The sequence below is a fragment of the Centruroides vittatus genome, unplaced genomic scaffold (assembly GCF_030686945.1).
Source record: "Centruroides vittatus isolate TY-2023 unplaced genomic scaffold, ASM3068694v2 contig_393, whole genome shotgun sequence".
Taxonomy (NCBI): domain Eukaryota; kingdom Metazoa; phylum Arthropoda; class Arachnida; order Scorpiones; family Buthidae; genus Centruroides; species Centruroides vittatus.
Window position 1 is genome coordinate 2,216,616 of NW_027122209.1, and position 18,684 is coordinate 2,235,299.

The window sequence follows — 18,684 nt, forward strand, 5'->3', positions numbered from 1 at the left end:
ATGCAGCAAACAATTCTGCATGAACAAGTTGACACTGCTATAGAAGACTTGTTTTATTTCATTGTTTGTACTGTACATATTTAAGTGTTAATATCCACTATACGAACTACTCCATTGTCTGGATAACATTTGATTGTTTTGGCTAAATTCCATTGTAGTAGTAGTATTCATATTTAACCATCCCTTTATCATTTTGTTTGAGATTAGTTTCAGTTTGTTTCCATTTAATTTTTTGTTGAAGTGTGCTTAACTACTTTCGGCTTATACATTGTTAGAGGAAACAATATCTGAAGAACTGGGAAAAAGTGACAGTAGAAGAGTTGTCAAATATAATACTCTTATAAATAACTTCTATACATGATCTAAAAAAATAGAGGAAGTAATATATGGACAATTGTAAGTAGGTATTTAGCAAATAAGTAAATAAATATTTGATTATATGATGTTTACAGGAAAAATGTGTATAGCAAAGTTAATGGTAGATGCCAAATTTAATTTAAACTTCTGTTGCTTCAGTTAAAAACTTAAGTTGTACAGAAAATAGAGATCCACAAAATAAGGAAACAGAATCGGACATATTATGCACATTGGTATATAGTGAATGTGCACAAACTACTGAGACAATTAATATTGCACAGGAAATTTTAGGATTTAATGGTCAAATGGCTTCAGAGAGGAATGATTTCACCATCTAGGAAAATTGTTACGTTATGGCAATGCTACACTTAGGTGATCTGCCGAGGGATGCCTTCTGCGAGGTCTTTTTAAGGGGAATTGGCCCCTATTTAGGCATTACAGACGTGGAGAAAACCCGGAAAAACTCGTGGCCAGCCCGTCCGAGCAAGGTGCGAACCCACGACTGAACTCCCAGTGTTCGGGGTACGAAGACCGCTTGACCACTGGTGGGCCTAGGAAAATAGATTTGCCAAAATAATTTAAAGATTTTGATGTAGAATTACCAAAGACAACCACAAAATCATTAACTATGCCATGCCTTGTGATAGTTATGTAAAAGGTGATTAGATGACTTATCAATGATAGCTTGTGATAAGTGTAGCATTGGTAGCATTTGTAATGTATAGATAAGGAAAGAACACTTAGAAAAATTTAACACCCTACTTTTGTAATGAATGTACAGTAAATTGCCAATACATGAAAAAAATGAAAAAATATGAATTAAATTCATCATTACTAAATGATGAATTTAAGTGTTGAGGATGGTTTCAACATTACTAATACTGAAGTAAATTTCATAAGCAATATATCAGTTTGCTCCAATAATAAGAGTAAAAATTTGAATAGTTTAGATACTGTAGTAACAACTCCCTTAAAAAAAGGTACATTCTTCAAGAAATTGAAGTTGAATTAATTCCTCTACCTACTCCATTCTCTTTCAGTTTAAGTGAAAAAGAATGGAAAGATATTTTACCAATTCAGAAGAAACAATTAAGTGTTACTGGACTGTCAGATAGGTTGGAATGAATTATTTTATAAAGTTTTATTTACATAACAAAACAATGTTTAGTTTTTGATTGTCATCATGTTTCTCCTATTGGTAGAAAGAAAAGGCATCATTACATTGTGGCTAAAGCACACTGTGTGCACAAAAATTGTTTGATATTTACTTTTATAATAAAAAAAAACTAGTCAAATAGGGGTGTTGTACAAGACAGAAAAGGAAAAATATTGCCTAAACAATAAGAAAATGTTTCAGACATCTAAAAAGGGCAAAATTGACAAAAAGCATCTGAAGATTTGAAATACCAAGTGCTTATAAAGCTACGTTTACCTTCACACATTCTGAAACTATTATTTCAGGAAATTTAAGCTTTACAAAATCATTAGCTGCTCACTTGTTCTATATCTAATTAAGCTTCTACCAGTGAGCACAGCAGTCTAGCTATATTAAGGAATTATGCTTTACACCATTCTGAGTAATACTATCTTCAGATCAGTAAATAATAAATTTATTGCTGTGGGAAAGATGAATGCTTCCTGTTCTATATTTTCATGCAACAGGGAGTATCATAATTGCCTTTACCTGAATATACAAGTCTTATTATTCAGCTGTATTGAAGCCTGCAAATAGATATAGTCCACCAATTGAATTTGCTGGGATGTTTTGAAATGACCATACTGTACCAACATCAGAGTATTTTGATAAAGTTCAGTACCATTATAAAATTATAGATGGAACTAAAAGCTTGCCAGTAAGTAGAATTGAAATTGATTTTAGCTGGGCATTAATTTAAGGAACTTTAAAGTCCACTTTAAATGTTTAAAAGAATAGCAAATAACATTCTTACCCCCATATTTGTAATCCTGTTATCAAAAACAAAAACTGATATAGCTCAACAACAATTTAATATTCTTCTCAATGTCAGATGTGGTAGTTGTATATACGTAATGTGAATGAAGTCTACTGGATTTATTCATTCGGATTAAAGAGACATTCATTCACATCACAACAATTTAATAATTTGGTTGAAATGATTTGGAGTCAAACTTCCGGTAAATAGAAGGAATAGAAAGCAATCAGTCAAGTATTGACAATCAGTGCACTCACCATTAGCTCTACACTGAAAGATTCATCTACTTCCCCCCCCATATTTCAATAAACTACAACTTAAAGACAAGATATATTACACTTTTCTTGTTGAAGGAAATGAATTTTTCATTGAGAATCTTCTCAATATATCCCTTAATCAATATTTACCTTACTTTCAACTATGAAGTGGAATTATGCTCCCGGACTGCAACAGGAACACTAAGAATTCTGTAGAGAACTAGTTTAAAATTGTTAAAAATGATGGAATAAGACAGTAATTTCATTTAAAACCCAATAATTTGTTAGAAATGCAGAAAAACACATGAAAGGTTGGGTGAAACAATTTTATCATGAATTAACCATCCATATTCTAAACTTAAATAAAAACAAAAAGATTTCCAATTATTATAGACTTACTAATAGGCAAGAAATGCATTCTTTCCTAACAAGTAATCTATTTGTTCATATAACTTGGGTGGAAAAGCAAATTATAAAGTTAAAATTATCAATATAGTTAATAGTTGCCCAATAAATGGTATGCTATCTATTGTAAATTTTGCCATCAACTCTCAGCAGACCACAAAAGAATTTTTGTGATCTCCTGAAAGTTGATGGCAAAATAGCTCTGTAAATAGTTTGACCTCTAACAACACACAGCTTATTATCTCAAGTAAAGTATGCAAATGCAAAGCTGTATTGGTAGACTGATATTCTTTGTAGTGCTGTTAAAACTTCTACAATAGGCTTTTATAGTGAAGAGGAGGGTTTTTGTAACTAAATAACAAAAGGCTTATCAAAGAATTTACAGACCCTACACATGTAACTTAGATATCAAACAACCCAATGGATTCCAATACATTTCATGATAGCTGCTTATACTTAGATGAAATAGGTTTAGAAAAGAAATGGACAGGAGAGCAAGGATTCAAAGCATGTACTACAACGTGAACAAACAGAACGTGAAAAATAAGACAAGCAACAGATCTGGTGGTTAGAAACAAGTAGGATGATGTTGAAGATGAATAACTTAGCCAAATATCATGAAATGATTGGCTATGATGAACTTTACATGATGAATGACTCAAGATAGATCAGAAAATCCAACTTTATTGTATTCCCGAGCCTTCTTGGTGGCTCCAGTGGCAAATTTTACTCCACCTCCTTTTCAGTGTTTATCCTGGTTTTCCATTCTGGGTGTAAACTTCATTCCTTACTTATTGTAAATAACACAACTGCTGTCGGTGTTGCCACAGATGCAAATGTCCTGATTCCTTCTTGAATCATTAAACCATAATCTTGGTTGATGCAAATATGACAATTGCCTCTGGCATTTCTCTACTTTTTTCCCTTTTGGAGGGAATTTTGATCTAGTGAGGAAAATATTTCTTCATATAACTGATGGCTAAACAACCAAGTAACTGTCAAGTTACTCAGTTGTTTATGATGAAAAATGAAGAAACATGTTTGTGCAACTGACTGTGATCTTGCATATGAGACTTTTAAATTACACTATTACACAAGGTTATAAAGCAATGTTATATCAAATATTGTGTGTTTGAGATAAACTGCCTCAAAAACTTAATAAACAAAAAAGTGGTTGTAAATACTTCTTTATTAGACCTTTTGACCTATGAAGATAGTGAAGGAAAAAAGGAAAATATGGTCATAGAATATTAAGGTAAAATTTGGAGGAAATTGTATTTGCTGATTTTATGTAACATCAAAGTTGCCAAGTACAATTATGAAATGAGATCTACTTCATTTTTTGGTTAAAAATAAGAATTTCAAGTTATTGTTCATTTATATGGAAAATGATTATTCTTTTATCAAAAACAATCTGTAATTTAACATCCATGAGATCTAAAAATACCTAGTGCACCATGTGCTCCTCCTAGAGAAATGTGTTGATGCCAAAATCACACGACAACTGCAGCCAATTATCACAAATACAGTAGAGAGCATCGATTATCTGAATATCGATTTGTACATAATCGATTATCCAAAAAATCAATTATCTCAAAAACCCCAGTCCCGAATTGTTTCAGATAATCGATGCTCTACTGTATTCGTTCCTACTTTAAAGCACATGTTCCATACACACATGAAAGAGGCTAGCTCACAAATGTGAATGTTGTGCCAACTTTGCTCAGTAACTCCAGACTAATCTTTTCTTCCAGAATATTCTAAAATTAAATTTAATAAGTATAAATAAGTGATGGCAGCTTAACTGCCTACCTCTTGCCATATTACTTAGTGATTATTTAGTCTTAATAGTCCAATAAAAGAATCTGGCTGTTTGATATTTGAAGTAATTATCAGATTGGTTATATTCATATAAAATTTAGATTATTGTTGAAAATAAATCACTATACATAAGCATTTTATTTTCTAACCTTAATGTTTTAAATGTGTAAAATTTTTTTCAGGGAAATGACTCAGGTTAATCTTGGCAGCTTCATTTTAAAACTATAATAGACCAAACTTTGTCTAATGCTATTATTGAGGGGCAAGATAAGCTTTTCTCACATATAACCAGAGTGCGACATTTTATTACATAACTTAGAATACAAAATTAAGATTAATAATATTAAATAGAGGAATGTTGTCAGTTTTCTTCTGCTGGGTGTCTTCTAGAGTTGGGATTCAGTTGTTAAATCTTGATCCATGTCTTCTTTGGTAGACTGGTCTGGGACTCTGGCACCACCCAGATGAGACCACCAGGAAGAGACGGCTGATCTTGCTCCAGAGATGGCTCCTCCTGCCAAAGAAATCATGTGAGAAGGGAATATTAAAAGTGACTGTTGATGTTTCCCAATAAAAAGAAGGATTGATCCATGCAAAAGTTCCTGGAAAACACATCCTTCAATTTGGAGGGCCTTTTTCCAGAAACTCAATTCTTTTGTCAAACGGAAGAGATACAAATGAAAAGGAAGGAAAAATATCAATATCCACTAAAACTGAAAAATTTGCTTACCCACAGCTCTTCCAGTCTGTGATACCACTTTTCCTGTCCCTGATACCATCTTGTTCAGCCTTCGACCCCTTTCTGTGCTTTGCATTGTACTGAAAAGATTCCAGATATTTTATAATTAAGTGTCAGTGGAGGAAGAAATGCTTAAGTCTATTTGCATCTGTACAAGATATCCAACTAATTGCCTGCTGAGTCTTTTCTACCAAGCAGGACATAAGCGAAACACGGAATAAAAATTCCTTAAAGATTGTCTAATACATGTATTTATGATTAAATTGTCTACTAGGACTTATTATACTGGATCACTGGTTCTGCAAGCTAAATAATCAAATTAGAAAAAACAGTCTTTTATTTATCACCTGAACACATACATGATATCTTTGTTTCGGACCTTTTGGCCTCTCATCAGCAGGTTTCCGACCAATATTCTCTAAAAAAATTATAATTGTTATTTGTAACAATTTTATAATTCTCTAAAAATTATAAAATTGTTACAAATTTATATAAAACATAAAATTCCCAACAATAAAATAAACAATGTAAACTTAAAATATCATGGTTTATAAATACATCCTTGAATCCAACAATATTTAAGACAATAAATAATACATATCCAATCCTATTCCTGCATTTAAAACAATAAAATCAATTAAATTGATAAAACTGGATTAAACCCCCCCTTTTTTTAAAAAAAAACTTACATCATTTATCATTCATTTTCAATTAAAAAAATTAATTAATTAATTAAATCTATTAGAAATATATAGTTTAAAAAATGTAGACGAATTATTAAAAAGATTAAAAAATCATATTATAATTAATGATAATATGAAGTTAGTATCACTTGATATTAAAAACGTGTACTCAAGTATTACAACAGAAGACATAGAAAGCTCGTTAATAAGAATAAATGCACCAGATTGGTTAATTAAATTAAGTATAATAATAATCAAGAACAATTATTTCCAGTATGATAGAAAATTCTACACCCAAACAGATGGAATACCTATGGGAACATGCATAGGTCAGAAACTGGTGGAACTATCCATGATACAAATTGATGAACAGATTAATAATACAGAGGAAATCGAATTTTGCAACAGGTATGTGGATGACTGCATTATAAGTTTTGACAAAAGAGAAACAAGTGAAAATATAATATTAAAAAAAGTTAACCAAATAAAAAAATATATCAAATTCGAAATTGAAATAGAGGGGCAGAATAGCATTAACTATTTAGATTTAACTATAGAAAGAAAAGAAGATAAATTAATTTATAAAAAATATATTAAACCCAAACAGATTCCTAAAGTACTTAATTACAAATCTATAGTTTCAATTAGTGAAATAGAAACTCAGAAACAGGAAAAAGAAGAAATAATTAAAATGTTTACACTAATGATTACCCAAAATATTACTGAAAAAATGGATAGAAAAATTAGAAAAAAATGAACAGCCAAAATAACTAATAGATAAAGAAAAACAATTTGTAAAAATAACGTATGTCCCAAAGTTATTCAAGAGAATTAAAAAAATAATAGGAAGTAAGATAAATTTAATACCACAAAAAATAAGTTAATTAATATAATATAATAAAATAACTAAAAAACACATTTGTTATAGAAATGATGAAAAATATAAAATAATGGAAGAAAATGGGGTGGTGTATTCATTCAGTTGCAGTTGTCAACAAAAGAAAACATATATTGGTGAAACAAAAAGAAAATTAAAAATAAGAATAAAAGAACATATTCAAGCAATCAAAGGGAATTATGCAAATTCAGCGATAGCTGAACATTGTAATACAACAGGATGCAAGGTAGATTTAAACACCATAAAAATATAGAAAGAAATAATTTTAAACAGCAATTGTATGAACACATTCACATAGTTAGAAAGAAAAAAATGAACAACAATACAGGAAGGGAAATACACCGATCATGGAATTGAACAGAGGGTGGAAGGATAAATGGAAAGATCAACTCAGGATTGGACAATGTTTAATTGAAAGTGAATGATAAATAATGTAAGTTTTTTTTTTTTTTAAAAAAGGGTTTAATCCAATTTTATCAATTTAATTGATTTTATTGTTTTAAATGTAGGAATAGGATTGGATATGTATTATTTATTGTCTTAAATATTGTTGGATTCAAGGATGTATTTATAAACCATGATATTGTAAGTTTTACATTGTTGGAAGTTTTGTTTTATATAAATTTATAACAATTTTATAATTGATTTTTTAGAGAATGTCAATTGGAAACCTGCTGATGAGGGGCCAAAAGGTCCGAAACACAAAGATATTATGTATGTATTCAGGTAAAAATAAAAGACTGTTTTTTCTGATTTGATTATTTAACTTGCAGAACCAGTTATCTAGTATATTAATAAATTAAGTGCTTGTTGACAATTTAAACATAAATACATAAGTTAAGGACACAAAAGCATAAAAGTTGATTGTCTAATACGTTTTCAAAAAAGTCTTTTCTAAGCATGATACGGATCAATCTCACTTCACCATTTGATGGTGGTGAGGTAGACTGATGTGACTCCCAATCCTGGCAGAAAAATCTAACAGCAAATTTGTTTCCTTTATCCAAAGCATCTCAAAAGAGTTATGATGTAAATGATAAAAAGGCCAGCTGTATCCAGTCAAACATCCCTGTCTATTGATATCTAACTAGTCCTGATAATAAATAAACATGTGTATTTGTTTTTCCTCTGTAAATTTTTATGCCAAGACTATTTGCACAGTTTGCACATCCAAGACTATTTGTCAATCATACAACAAGATTTCTTATATTACAATGACACAACTAGGTGGATTGCACATTTAAACAAACTTCATCATCTAACCCAATATACATTAAAGCAATACACCAACCAAAGCCGAATTATCGGGCTAGAAATGGCTATAATAATAATAATAACTCTCCCGTGGTCACCACCTGGTCGTGGTGGGAGAGCCCAGTAATTTTACTGATCCATAGGGCAATGCAGGCTGGAGCATAAGCTCCTGGTAGGGACACCCATGCCAGTAAGGTCTATGGGGAGAAATGAAGCTAAGAGTGACCACGCCCACATTCTGTGGAGATATTCATCATGGTAATAACTAGATCAAAGTGTGATACCGGCTCGGACGTCGCCCGGGTTAACAAGGTCCGCGTTCGTGGGTTAGGCAGAGGCTCACGTTCGAAAAATAGGTCACAGTCTCCCTTGGTTACCGGTGGCGAAAGCAGCACCGGCCCAAGCATGGCTACTGCAATGCCCTCAACAGATGTGAGGAACCAACCCAGCCTTGGTGTTTCTGTGGCAATGCATCCACAGACCACAAAGGCTGGAAAACCACGCCAACGGATGAAATGGACAGTAGAAATGAACGAGTTTATAATCCGTAATTATTACACGATCACAAAACTCGAAACACACATGACAGCATACAGACAACAACTACACCATAGATTCAAACAACAGTATCCTCATCTCACTGTCACCGAACAAAGGGTTGTTGATCAAAAAAGAACAATTATACACAACAACCTTATTCCACAAACAACACTTGAACTTATCAAACAACAGGTTGCTGATCAAATACATCAACAGACAGAAACATCTAACATTAATGAAGATCATGTAACCTGTCAGGATAATCCAGCAACAAGCATTGATAATAACACACATACAACAATTACCACTAATGATACTACAGACACTTCCTCATCCATCACTGATAACATAGACATGGATTTAGTTAATACGCTCTCACTTATATTTCAGGAAACACTCACTAAATATACAGGTACAGATCCCACACAACGACCACGAATACCAAAAATCAACACGTCAAAAGAAGTAGGAAAAACACTAAATTATGTAAACACTCACTTATTACCACACTACATTCATTCAATTTCTACACTCGCAGACATTCATACATTAGTTTATGCTGGGGCAGTCACAGTAGTGACACACCATGGACTGAAAGTACAATCACAGACAAATACACAGAAAACACAATTCTATCACAAGCCTGCCTGGCAGAGAAGAATAGAAACACAAATAAATGACATTAGACAGCAATTAGGCAGGCTGACACAATACACTAAAAGCAACATAACACCCAAATTAAGGAAACAGCTCAAAAACATTTTCAAGAAAATAAAAACACACACAAAACACGAACATAACAACACACACATTACAGAATACATTGATACACTAAAGCAAAAACTTGCTGCCAAAGCACGTAGACTCAAACGATACAAAACATGTACACTACGAAAACAACAAAATAAATTATTTACAAACAATGAAAAACTCTTTTACAGACAAATTAATAACAAAGCAAACACTGATACACAGCACAGTGGCACACCAACAGAAGAAGAACTCGCAACATATTGGTCTTCTCTTTGGTCCAGGGCTGTCATGCACAATGCTGAAGCAGGCTGGATTGAGGAGGAGAACAGAAACTTGCACAACATACCAACTATGCCCTGTGTTGAAATAAGCATACATGATTTCCAATACACTGTTAACAGAACACACAACTGGAAGACACCTGGTGTAGACAACATTCACAATTTCTGGTACAAAAAGTTTACATCACTGCACCAGGAACTAGCTAAACACCTAACACACATCATCATCAATCCACAAGACATGCCAAATTTTCTTACTCAGGGCATCACCTACATGAAACCTAAAAACAACAATACCACAGACCCCACACAATACAGACCAATTACATGTCTTCCAACACTCTACAAATTATTGACATCCTGTATCGCAAACAAAATATACAAACATATTGAAGAACACGACATTCTAACGGAACAACAAAAAGGTTGCCGTAGAAATCACAGGGGATGCAAAGAACAGCTACTCATAGATTCAGTCATTCTACGGCAAGCACACAAACAACACAGAAACATACACATGGCATATATAGACTACAGAAAAGCATTCGACAGTGTTCCACATAGTTGGCTGCTACATATTCTACACATGTACAAAATACATCTGTCACTCATTGCATTCTTTCAAAACACTATGCAGCACTGGAGAACAACACTACATCTCAGGGTTAGTAACACTTCCATACAAACAAAGCAAATTTTTATTAGGCGAGGAATTTTTCAAGGAGATTCCTTGAGTCCTCTCTGGTTCTGCTTGGCCCTGAACCCATTATCCAACATGTTAAACAACACGCAATATGGTTACAATATCAGACATGAAAAAACAACACAGTTTACACTGTCACATCTCATGTACAGTACATGGATGACATAAAACTTTATGCATCCACACAAAAACAACTTCATCAACTCCTACAAATCACACATTCATACACCAAGGACATACAAATGGAATTTGGCCTAGATAAATGCAAAACACTTCACATAAAAAAAGGAATCCTGAAGAAAGAAGATTTTGCACTTGGAAATGGAGACATTATTGAATCCATGGAAGAGGGCGAGTTCTATAAGTATTTAGGATTCCAACAGGCCAAACTAACAGAACATACACAAATAAAGCAAAGATTAATTAAAGAATACCAAAGTAGGTTAAATGCTATTCTCAGAACACAGTTAAATGCAAAACACACAGTTAAAGCAATAAACACATATGTCATTCCAGTACTCACATATTCTTTTGGAGTTATACATTGGACTCACACAGATCTTGAGCAACTCCAAAGATAAACAAGAACAACACTTACTAAGCATAAACATCATCATCCTAAATTCGCCACAGAAAGATTAACCCTTCCACGTAAAGATGGCGGACGTGGCCTGATTGACATAGTTAACCTTCACTACAAACAAATACAGTCGCTGCGAGAGTTTTTCTATAAAAAACAAGAAACATCACAATTACATAAAGCAGTAACTCTAGCAGACTCTAATAACACACCATTAAACTTACACTCGCATCATATGGACACAACACAACATATAAAAAGCATAGACACCATTAAGCAATCGTGGGCTCGAAAGGCACTCCATGGCAGGCATCCTTATGATCTGGCCCAGGATTTTGTTGACAAAACTGCGTCAAACAGCTGGCTAGCTCGGGGATGCCTCTTTGGGGAGACGGAAGGATTCATGATCGCCATACAGGATCAGGTTATAAATACTAAAAACTACAGAAAACACATACTCAAAGATGCGACACTCACAAATGACACATGCAGAAAATGTCACATCATGCCAGAAACTATACAACACATCACCTCTGGTTGCAAGCTCTTGGCACAGACAGATTATTTACACAGACATAATCAAGTAGCAAATATAATACACCAAGAGCTTGCAAAGAAACACAAATTAGTAGACATCCACGAACCATACTACAAATACATTCCACAGACAGTATTGGAAAACAACACGCACAAAATGTACTATGACAGAGCCATAATCACAGATAAAACAATTTACCACAACAGACCAGACATCACACTCATTGACAAACACAATAAAATCACATACATTATAGACATATCCATTCCAAACACTCACAATATACAAAACACATGTGCTGAAAAATTTAGCAAGTACACAGAACTCGCCCAGGAAATAGGGCATCTGTGGAGGATGGATAGGGTGCTTATTGTACCTGTTGTTCTCTCCTCTACAGGTGTCATACCACACACACTACACAAAAGCCTGGGCACATTACAATTGAATAGAAACACATACATCACACTACAGAAGGCCACTATATTGAATACATGTCATATTGTGAGAAAATTCCTGAATACAGACACACACACTGATACACTTCTTTAATTTCTGTTTTGGTTACTATGCCTTGACTTTGGTCCGGCATAGTACACAGCCACCGGTGTTAACCGAGTATCTCTCACTTAACCCAACACAATAATAATTTATAAGATAATTTGGATTGCATATTACATACCATTATACAGTTGTAAGAAAATTTTATTCTCTTGTCAACTCATTGGAATGGACAATCTCTGTTAGTTAAGGACAAAATTGAAAAGAAAACAAGTAATCCACACTATTCCACTCATAGTTTTTGCAATATTTTTTACTAGGCCAAGAAGAGTGTACACATTCACATTCTTTTTGACCTAGTACAGTATCCTGTTTGAATCTTTTAGTTACAGTATCCTAGTACAAAAAATATAGCCTTTTTTTAGTCTAAGTCTGCAGTCTGTTGTAGTTTTGTGAAACTATATTGACTTATTAAGGATTTTGTAATTTTTTTGAATTGATTAGACTGACAATAATTGATAGGAATAACTATAATTTTTATTGTGTTCCAGGAAATGAAAAATTATGTCAATGATGACAAAACTTAATATTTACAGATGGCAGTCAGTTTAGCTCTAATATATATATATTACATTTAATTATTTAATCTATGTACCAAAATATAACAAAAAGTAAACAATTTAAAACAAAACATAATTCAAAATAATGTGGATTACAAACAGGTAGATAGTGATAGATTGTCAGTGAACCATTTTGTTCTGTGGTTACTACACAACATCAAACATTCATGACTTGTAAAACAAACTAACTTTTTCAAAATTTTAAAAGTTTCAGTAAAATACTAGACATGGCCTCCACATTGTAGTGACTAACCAGACCCTAATCAGGGAGCCTGGGTTCATGGGGACACAGTACAAAAATGGCCAGCTTGTATTTTTTGTTTTGCTTGGATTTTCTTGTGGAATATTGAGTTCAATTTAATTGGAATATTTAATTCTTTACATAGTTTAATTAATATTCTAAGCTGCTATTACTAACTTAATATAACAATCATAAAGTATAAAAATTATCTTTCTGAGTCACGAGGAAAGCTGAAAAAACTTTTATCAGAATTTTTCCCATTCACAATTATGGCAAAAGCCAGAAAATTTACTGCGAAATAATTTAATTGATAGTTTCTTGGGTTTTGTCTCGTTGATGTGCTTTGTTTTTCAATTTGTGTCATTCTTTCAGTTCTTGTGTTGGTTCCTATTTTGTTTTTGTTTTTAATGTCATGTTTATCATTGTAAAATTTGTCGGTGTAATTCCTCTATTGTCTCTAATAAATTTAATCTATGTTTTTGTAAATGAGTGCTTAATTTGTGAATTAAAATAATATTTTTTGTCATTTAGCTGCCTTATCATATCCCAAAGCAGCCATGGGGGCCAAGTGATTAGGTCCCTCACCTCTCACCACTAAAGTCTGGGATGGTGGAAGGAGGGGAAGGAGCTCACCAATGATCCTGGTCTGGGGCTCTGTTGTTGGATGTGGGGGGCCATGATACTAGATATTCTCTTTCAGTTGTATAATTTCATCTTTCTTTAAGAAGTCAACCATACAAATTCTTATCTATTTTTTCTAATTTACATAATAAATATGCACTTAACAACAAAAAAAACTAGACAATAGTTGAAATTTGTCTTTATGTTCTATTTTATTCATATTACTTGGTTATATTATGAATTCAGCATATTATCAAATTTCATAAATAGTAATCTATATGATTTTATGATATTTAATAACAACTTACTGAAATATTCTTAGTTTCATATCAGCCATGCTCATTTGACCCTGAAAAGGATGCCTGGAAAAATTTCAAATTACATTATTAGGCAAAATAACAATTTTATTACTCTCAAATATAATCAAAGAATTGAAAATAGTGAGAGAAAATTAAGCAAACAAGAACATTTATAAATTTACAAGCTAAGGCAATTTAATTTCCAAAATGCACCTGTAGAAAAAAATGTGCATGTACCGTATCTGTGAACTAACAACTGTTACTTGCAAAGTAATCCCCTTCCAGAACTACACATTTAACAAGACTGCTGCTGCCATTGCTGGAAACTTACCTGAAACTCTGTTTCTGAAATACTCTTGAGTTTCTTAGGTACAGTACATGATGCTGGATGTAAAAAACATTGAAAACTTTATCCTTTTATGGTGATTTCTATTTTTGGGAAGAACCAGAAATCACAATCAGTAATCAAGTTGGATCAAATTGGGACTTAGTCCCAATTTGATCCAACTTGATAATTGATTTCATCAGGAAATTGTGAACACTGAATGCATCATGACTTCAGATATTATGATGGAGGATCCATTTGTAAGGCCACAGCTCATGGAATTTTGATTAAAGAAAAGACCTAACTTTTCCAGCAATTTTAAATAGCATTGTTGATTGACTTTGTCCTTGTTCAATGAATTTGTAATGGACTATCATCTTGTGATTAGAGAAACGCAAGCATGGTCTTGAACTGTTAGCACAATGCATGCTGTTTTCTTGAGCTGGCAAATTTGATGTTTTTCATTACATGCATTTTGTTTGAGTTACACTGGAAATACCATGTTACCTATAATATCCTTGTTGAACATATGTTCATCTGCAGAAAGATCAATTGCAAACGTTAACCATTTGTGTGTGCGCTGTTTCTGTGCATTTGTCAAAATTCAAGACAAACTATGCAAAAAATTTTTACATGATTATCCTATATTAAAATTTTTCTTACTATTTCTATATTCAAATGTAGTTCACTGCCATTAACTGCACACTTAATCATCTGTCTGATTGCACCAAAGCTCACACATTGTCCACATTTGTATCTGTCCTGTGTTTTTGGCTGTCCACTTCTGGCATCATCATTCACATCTCACTCTCTTTGAATTTCTTGTGCCACTCAAAGACTCTTGACTTCTTAGCATTCTCACCATACATTACAGCTGTTGAAAGTAGTTGAAAAACACTTTTGCTAATCTTCACACACAATTTGATGTTAAAATCACATTGGACCATATTTGGTGAATACAGTGCTTGGTCTATCACATTTGTTGGATTTTGGTTAAGAATTCACACACAAGGGTCAATGCATGAGATGGTGCGTTATTGTAGTGTAACATCAAAGAATTATTCTTTCATAAATCTGGCCTTTTTCAGCAAAAATTCTCTCTCAAATGCCTTATAACACCCAGTTAAAATTGATTTTTGACTGTTTGCCCCCTCTGGAAGAAATTCCAAGTGGACACCACCTGACAGCCAAAGAAAACAGTCAACATGACTGATTTTTGAGTGACTTTAACATGGTTTTTTCAGTTTTGGCTCATTCTTGAAGTGCCATTCTGAAGTTTGTTGGCTGGTTTTCATGTCAAACTCAAACACACATCTCTTCACCTGTTATGATGCATTTCATGAATGTAGAATCCAAATTGGCTCATTTAAGCATGTCTTTGGCAACCTTTTTTCAGTGCTCTTTTTGAAGAAAATTCAGTTCCTTCAGAACAAGTTGTGCTATGACACATCTCATGCCTAAAACATCAACTAAAATGGTGTGAATTCGTGAAACATGTTTAGATTCTGAGCCATCTCTCTCAAGCTCGAATGATGATTTTCCATCACCATTTCTTTCACTTTGTTGATGTTTTTGTCAGTTGAAGATGTTAAAGGTCAACCAGAATGAGGCAAGTCTTCCACCTCTTCTCAGCCATCTTTAAATGCTTTGTACAACTCATATGCATATGTTTTGAATAAGGCTGACTTCACTGTAGTCCTTCTGCAACATTTTCAATAATTCAGCACAAGAAATTTCATTGGCAACACAAAATATTAGACAAACTCTCTGTTCAATATTTTTGCCCATTTTAAAAATTGCAAAGCACACGTGTTCAATGACAAAACCAACAGTTGTAAATAAACTGGTTGACAAATAATTGTCATGTGAATTTATAGCATCAAGTACAGTAGTGCCAACTTACAGCAAAAAATTTGTTTTCATATCTTTTACACATGCTTTTGAAATGGACAATTCGATTCCCAGTATTTATTTGACAGAATGTATATACTGGTTAAAACATGTTCAGACATGCATAGACATGTGATTCTACCAACACTGCTACACAGGCAACACTAGATGGCCATTCTGGAAATTAGATTGTCATACCATGTAAGAATATAGTTTACATTATAAAAATGTAATTATTTTAAAAAATTTTAAATGCTAGTTTCTTCTTAAATGCTTTCAGCCAATTGCAGAAACAATATCTAAGCCACAGCTATGACTTAAATTGTAGTTTTCTTAAACAAATTTTTGTCTGTAGGTGGAACCCATGGATCAAAAACTGGTAATAAAAGTCATAAGTTAAACTCTGCTAGAGGCAAGTATAGACTGTAGCACTAATAATTGAGTGCTTCATTTAGACAATACAGCCAAAGAAATAATTGTTTTAGTTTCTTGCATTTTCATTGAATTTAACTTAAAAATGAATGTTTTGCACATTTGATATGATAATGAGTAAACAAAAACCATTACAAATGATAATGAGTAAACAAAAACCCAACAGGAGAAAGGCACCCCCCACACCACTTGAATGTTTTGCACATTGAATATTTGTGACAAATTAAATCAACAAGATCAAAGAAATAATATAGTCATAAAAATTCAAAAAAGAATATTAAGAAATCAAACAAATCTCAAAATATATTCCAACATTGAATTTTGGAATATGTTTTGTACAGGTTAAAATTGTAAATATATGTACAGGTGCTCCCCTACTTATGAACAGGTTAGGTTCCAGGGTTTTGCCATAAGTCGAAAATTAACTGAGAAAGTACATTTGTATACAGAATAACCACTTATTGTTAGTGTTTGATCCTTCAGTGTACTTATATTAAAACATTACACTCAACTTCTTGCACAATCCCTGTGAAGGATAAATCAACAAAAAAAAAACCTTTTTTATATTCCAGTACAAACAGATTTAGACAAAATTAACATTTTTGACCATTATCATGGTCTTCATCTATAGGATGGGATCACTGGGATATAAATAAAAAAGGTTTTATTTTGTTGATTTACATTACACTCCTTTACATGCTCACTACTGCTTAATAGCAGGTGTTTCAAATGGAGTTTTTTTCATCAAACATACTTGGTTTATGATGTCAAGTTTAGTTTCCAGAGTGACACTTCTCGCATTTATCTCCACTGCTACATTTACTATTAAATTTTGGATGCATTTTTGAAGTACTAATTGTAAAAGTTTATAAAAATTGCAAACAATAGTAAAAAATGCCATTACTCCAACATTACCAACTCTGATGCTATTCACGAGTAGTGATGGCATGTCAATTTGTGCAAAAATGACAATACACAATTGAAATAAATTTAGTCTTGGCATAGAATGAATTAATTTTTTGTATCTGTACCTGCAATAGACTTCCTTTCTCAGTACTTTCTGAAGTGAGTCTTTGCTTGTAATAGTTTCATTTCTTAATTATTTCCCATAAATGTTTGATTGGATTTAACTTGGTAATTATTGTGGTGGATATAATTGTTTTGGTACATGGCAGAGGAGTCATTGCTTCACAGTGGGTCATTGTCTTGCTGAAAGACCAAGGAATTTTGCAGAGTTAATTTTGTTATATTTTTGTTTAAATAGCCAAAACAATCCATTTTAGAGGCCTACATCTGAAGATGCCACACATCTCCAAGCCATTTGAAATCCTCCACCATACTTTACAGTAGAAACTAGATTCTTCAGCTAAAGTTCTGAATTTGTAGTTTTTCAAATTTTTGAATGTTCGTGAGATGCAAATAGCTCAAATTTACATTCATCGGTAAATAATACATTTTCCAATAGTCTAAAAGAGCATCTTTGAATCTTTTTGCAAAGTTTTAATGCTTTTGATGACTTAATTTACTTATTTCCATGAATTTCATTTTCTTGATACACTGCAATGAAATTCATGGAAATACAGTGTTCTGATAGTAGTTGCACTTACTAGTGTTCCTTTCACATCAGAGATTTCGTGTACAAGTTTAACAGCACCAGTGTTGGGATTCTGTTTAATTTTTCAAACTACAGCATGGATGTTCTCATTCAATTCAAACAAATCCAATTTCTCTTAGAGACATAAATACCTTCATTTTTTAACTGTATGATCAGTTTTCATGTTTCCTCACAAGTTTCTTTATGACCAGTACATATGACAATAATATGTTATATTAGCTGTGAGATTGTATTTTATAATTATTTACAATGAAAATATCACTCTTTGAACAACAGAGCAATTTTCAAAATAAATTAGCAATTAAGTGTACACTGTATGGTCATTTTTGATTTGTATATTTCTGCCTTTAATCACAAATATGCAAGTAATTCATTTGCATAT

At 32.6% G+C, this 18,684-nt stretch overlaps 1 protein-coding gene across 1 annotated transcript in view; it reads right to left on the reverse strand.

Moving 5' to 3' along the window:
* Nucleotides 1-5,065: 5,065 nt before the first annotated feature.
* LOC136976095 (late secretory pathway protein AVL9 homolog) overlaps nucleotides 5,066-18,684 on the reverse strand; it is a 44,405-nt gene continuing 30,786 nt past the window's right edge. The window contains exons 4-6 of the mRNA XM_067271311.1: nucleotides 14,050-14,103; nucleotides 5,523-5,611; nucleotides 5,066-5,306 (exon numbers count right to left, since the gene is read on the reverse strand). Of these exons, the coding sequence (XP_067127412.1) occupies nucleotides 5,179-5,306; nucleotides 5,523-5,611; nucleotides 14,050-14,103 (271 nt within the window). The 3' untranslated portion in view covers nucleotides 5,066-5,178. The remainder of the gene's footprint in view (nucleotides 5,307-5,522; nucleotides 5,612-14,049; nucleotides 14,104-18,684) is intronic.